The sequence below is a fragment of the Oncorhynchus keta genome, chromosome 10 (genome assembly GCF_023373465.1).
Source record: "Oncorhynchus keta strain PuntledgeMale-10-30-2019 chromosome 10, Oket_V2, whole genome shotgun sequence".
NCBI lineage: Eukaryota > Metazoa > Chordata > Actinopteri > Salmoniformes > Salmonidae > Oncorhynchus > Oncorhynchus keta.
Window position 1 is genome coordinate 61,991,674 of NC_068430.1, and position 4,649 is coordinate 61,996,322.

At 47.7% G+C, this 4,649-nt stretch overlaps 1 protein-coding gene across 1 annotated transcript; it reads left to right on the forward strand.

Moving 5' to 3' along the window:
* The first annotated feature begins 455 nt into the window (after positions 1 to 455).
* LOC118389137 (interferon regulatory factor 2-binding protein 2-B-like) lies at positions 456 to 4,439 on the forward strand. Its single transcript, XM_035778928.2, has 2 exons — positions 456 to 2,909; positions 3,242 to 4,439. Exons 1-2 carry the CDS (start codon positions 2,123 to 2,125, stop codon positions 3,979 to 3,981), a joined length of 1,527 nt encoding a protein of 508 aa, XP_035634821.2. The 5' UTR covers positions 456 to 2,122; the 3' UTR covers positions 3,982 to 4,439.
* The last annotated feature ends 210 nt before the right edge of the window (positions 4,440 to 4,649 follow it).

The following is a 4,649-nucleotide window of genomic DNA, read 5'->3' on the forward strand; positions in this document are numbered from 1 at the left end:
AGGTATGCATCATGTAGTCCTGTCATATGCAACTGTAGACCCAATTAAAAATGTACTCAGTCTATGTCAGCGTTTGTGTTCATTGATTAATTCCAGTTAATCATTTTGGATTGAAAAAGTCTAGGTAGCCGAGACCGCTGCACCACTCAGGAGCCCACAATACAATGAATAGCTGCCATTTCCCATGTCTAGCCTATTAGAAAAAAATAGGTGTAGCCAAAAATGAAACTATTCATCACATTTAGGCGACTGTCTATTTAACAAAGAGCATGCTTTCTTTCAGAAACCATTTCCTTTGGTATTTGGCTTCAGCTTGCTGTGACTCGCTCGTCCTACCCCTCATGTCTGTGATCTTTGGCAGCGAGCCAGGATGGGTAGTTTGTTTTTCCACGGATGGGCGAGTTAAGAGGCGAGTACGTGACTAAAAACCATTTCCTGTTTGGAACGTCATCATAAAGTAGGCTACATGCTTGCAAAAAAAACCTGCTTTGTATCCGCAGGTCTCCTAAGCGGTATTGCCTCACACTCTACAATTGTGTGGCTAACCCTAACAAATAGAGAAAGTAAATTACGGAAAACTCCTCGGTCGGTTGGCAATGAAGACATCGTTTTTTTGTCAAATCTTACAATGAGCTATATAGGCTACAAACACCGTTCATGCAATAGCAACACATTTTTTTATTAGGCCTAGGGCAATTTTGTTGACCTTCCTCACAGTCTAACAAGACCAGACCGGAGTGACATTCAGGCTATGTGGAATTATTATCAAAGTAAATGAACTATCCACACGAATAGCCTCTAGACTTAAGAATTGAAGGAGCTGTAATTGAAAAAAGTGCAAACGATGTCTCGGTTTGTGACTTTGATCTGGGGGTTTCCGTATTCGCCAGTCAGACAGGCTGTGAGTTGTCGAGTTTACTGAATCACGAGGCGTCGATTGGTGTGACTTAGTCATGCTGAACTTCATCCAATATTTGGACGATGAGGGAATTCACAGTCGCTCTTTGTGATAACGACGGAGAACATCGCTATCAAACGGTGGTTAGGCGCTATATTCTCAAATATCGAAATACAACAATGTTGCAGGCACGCGCCACGTCATAGTATGACTGCAACAAGGTATCAACTACCTCGTTATGTGATACATTGTTGCTTAGAATAAGGGGCGTGTGTAAACAAGCGATTGACAAAGTAGCCCAAACACAGTTGATCACGGATATTTCTAAAATGATAAACATGTCGACGTTAGTTTTCATCATGCAACTATTGTAATCTATTTTTATGTCTAAACAAGCCGAGTGTGCAAGGCTGAACTCGTAAACTATGGATTGGAAAGAGGCTATCCCATTTTAAAAGGACGAAGGAAGGGGGGTATAATCTGCCATAGTAACACAGAGTCGAATTGTATGGTTGGGTGAAAGCTATCTGCCTCGTGACGTTGTGCTGGCAGTGTGACTGGAATGAGGATTTGCTAAATAGGGCTCGAGTGCCAGCCCGGGAGAGCATGCATAGGCTAACTAAAGGCGCAAGATAAGTGACGCCACTTGTTGAGTTGCATGCAAAGGCATTATATATTCGTGAGACAATTTAGGAGCCGCAATAATTGTTGCTTTGAAATCTTTGGATGTTGATTCTCAGTAATCAGAAGCCTATCATCATCAACATCTGATACAATTGACCTTGACGTTAAATAACTACTTTTAGCAGCAAGGCTCAACTGCATCTAACCAGTTTCTCTTTTGGGCTTGCTGGCAGTTTAACTCCTTGTACAAGTGGTGGGGCCTATACGGATAGAGGGAGGAAAAAAAGGTGAGCATGCGCTGGAGGGGCTGTCGAGGAATCAAGTAAATAGAATTGGTGCTGCTGAAGGCACTCGTGGTGTGTCGTCGGTGACGTCACCGCCCTACATTGAGTTCGAGCTGTGAGTTGTAGTGCGAGATAGATAGAGGCGCGCCGTAGTAAAGTACACAACTGAAATGAACTTCTCAGTATAACTTGGCTGTTTTAAGGCTGCTTGGCTAGAGGGAAAATACACAATTGTTCGCGATTCCTGTTTTTTCTGCAGAATAAAACGAATCACAGGGATATTTGGAGAATTTGGTATCCACTTTTCACGAAAACTATGTCGTCCGCGGCTGTAGCTGCTTCGAGGAGGCAGTCATGTTATTTGTGTGACTTGCCCCGCATGCCATGGGCGATGATCTGGGATTTTACCGAACCCGTTTGCAGAGGATGTGTCAACTACGAGGGAGCCGACCGGATTGAGTTTGTAATTGAGACTGCCCGACAGCTGAAGAGGGCTCATGGATTCCAGGACGGGCGATCTCCGGGTCCAGGCAAACCTCAGCACTCAGGGAAGGAAATTCAGTCCCACAACCATTCGGCTGGAGATCCCGGCTCGCGTCCGCCTCAGCCTCTGGATCGCTATCCCCTCTCTGACCGACCGCCAAGGTTGGGACCGGAGTACCAACCGGGGAGGCAAGTTAACGGCATCCCTGTGCCAAATGGATTTCCAAAACCTGACGACCCACCGGAGCTGAACCGCCAGAGCCCCAACCCTCGCAGGACTAGCACGGTTCCTCCCAATCTGGTGCCTTTAGTGAACGGAAACATGGGTCCAGTACACACACTCAATGGTCGGCCAGCTCAAATGGGTATGCCGGGCGCGTTGAATGTTCCTGGTCAAGGCGACCACGGCAAGCGCGGGGAGGATATGAAAGACAAGCATAGACCGGATAGCATGTCGGACATGTCTGAGAGCCACAAGCGGGCGGAGGAGTGGATGGGCAAGGGCAAAACAGTGAGGGATTTGATGGCTCTCCACACATTCGACAGCAGGTTCAAGAAAGACCACGCGGCGATGCAGCGCGTCATGGGATATGAGACAAGTGCAACTTCTTCAAAACCAGGTAGGATTGTATATATTTTTCCACACAGGAATACATTCATTTGGAAGACTAAAACAGGAACTGGCAGTGTTCTTAGTCAGCTACTTTCCCACTGTGTTGACGTGGGTTTTCAGTTGAATAGTTGTTTAAGCATGTTTACATTTCCCCTAGTCAGATTCCCAGCAGGCTTCCGACTAGACAACTTGTTTTGTTTTACATATGAAATTACATAACTTTCTGAGATTTTTCATTTAATGTACAGTGCATGCACATTTTCTGCTGTGGTGGTTGGAATGTTTGTTAACCCTTAACTCCTCTCTCTCTACCCCCTACCCCTCCTTCTTCTCCAACAGACAGAGGGAAGCACCCGCGGAGCATGAAGAGGAAAGCCTCCCCCGAGCCCGATGGCGAGGGCTCCACCCCCAAGATGAATGGCGGCGAGGGCCAGCCTTGGTTGCCGTCGCCCTCAGAGGTCCTTAAGATGCCCCCGGCCTCCCTGCCAGGCTTCTCTGCCGCTCCACCCTCCACCATCTCCCCCCACAGTCGCACCACCCCACCGGAGGCGGCCACGGCACAGAACGGCCAGTCGCCCATGGCAGCACTCATCCTCGCCGCTGACAATGCCGGCAACACTGGCTCGCCCAAGGACGCCAACCAGGTGCACTCCACCACGGCAGCAGGCCGGCGCAACAGCGGGAGCCCACTGTCCCCGTCCTCTGCAGGCCAGCGGCGGCTGACCCAGAGGGAGGTGGTGGCCACGGCCCATTCGCAGGGCATGGACCCTCACGGGGCGCCGCCGCAGAGCATTCCAGACTCGTCGGTGCCGGGCAGCGTGCCACTGTGCTGCACCCTGTGCCACGAGAGGCTGGAGGACACACACTTTGTCCAGTGTCCGTCAGTGCCCTCGCACAAGTTCTGCTTCCCCTGCTCCCGGGAGAGTATCAAACAGCAGGGGGCCACGGGGGAGGTGTACTGCCCCAGCGGGGAGAAATGCCCACTGGTGGGCTCCAACGTACCATGGGCCTTCATGCAGGGTGAAATAGCCACCATCTTGGCAGGGGACGTGAAAGTAAAAAAGGAGAGAGACCCTTGATTTTACCAACGTTTTTTTTTTTTACTACCACAACAACAAACAAAAACCAACATGTACACCATTACAACTGAATATAAATCCTCGTACCATGCATACCATCCAAGAGAAACTGATGGACGTGTACATATTGGACACAAGGGAAGTTGTATGCTTCGTAAACATGGCTGTATAATTTTTTTATTTTTATTATTTTGTTTTTGTTTTTCAATACATTGTGTTTCTATATATTTTTTTTTTTGAAGATAAAGGTATGTACTCATCATAACAGACTACTTTCCTCCTCCCCCTTTTTTTCGATGTACTTTTAGTTCTGGTGGCAGTCCCTGTTAAACATAGAATGTGACTAACTAATATGACTCTACGAGCACTTGGCAAACTGAATTGCTTCTAGCTGTACTTGTATGCACTTGTTTAAAAAAAAAACTTGCCAAATACAATTTCTGACCTTGTAATAATAACTAGTGTCTGGTTTGCTTATTTCCCTGCAATTAGTAATGAGTGAAGCCATAGGGGGAGAGAGAGAGAGACATGTCCCGATTATGAATCACTCATGGGCAGTGATGCAATACCTTTGACAAGAACAAAATGGGACCCGGGGAGGATTGGGGGGTGGGGTAGCAAAGCGAGGGAGTAGAGGGAGGAAAAGAAGTCAGGGGAGATTTTCTATA

What these genes read in the sequence shown, in the direction of transcription:
- LOC118389137 (XM_035778928.2), top strand. Translation starts at nt 2,123, where the DNA reads ATGTCGTCCGCGGCTGTAGCTGCTTCGAGGAGGCAGTCATGTTATTTG. An exon ending in TGCAACTTCTTCAAAACCAG is followed by an intron (nt 2,910 to 3,241) that starts GTAGGATTGTAT and finishes CTTCTCCAACAG; the next exon opens with ACAGAGGGAAGCACCCGCGG.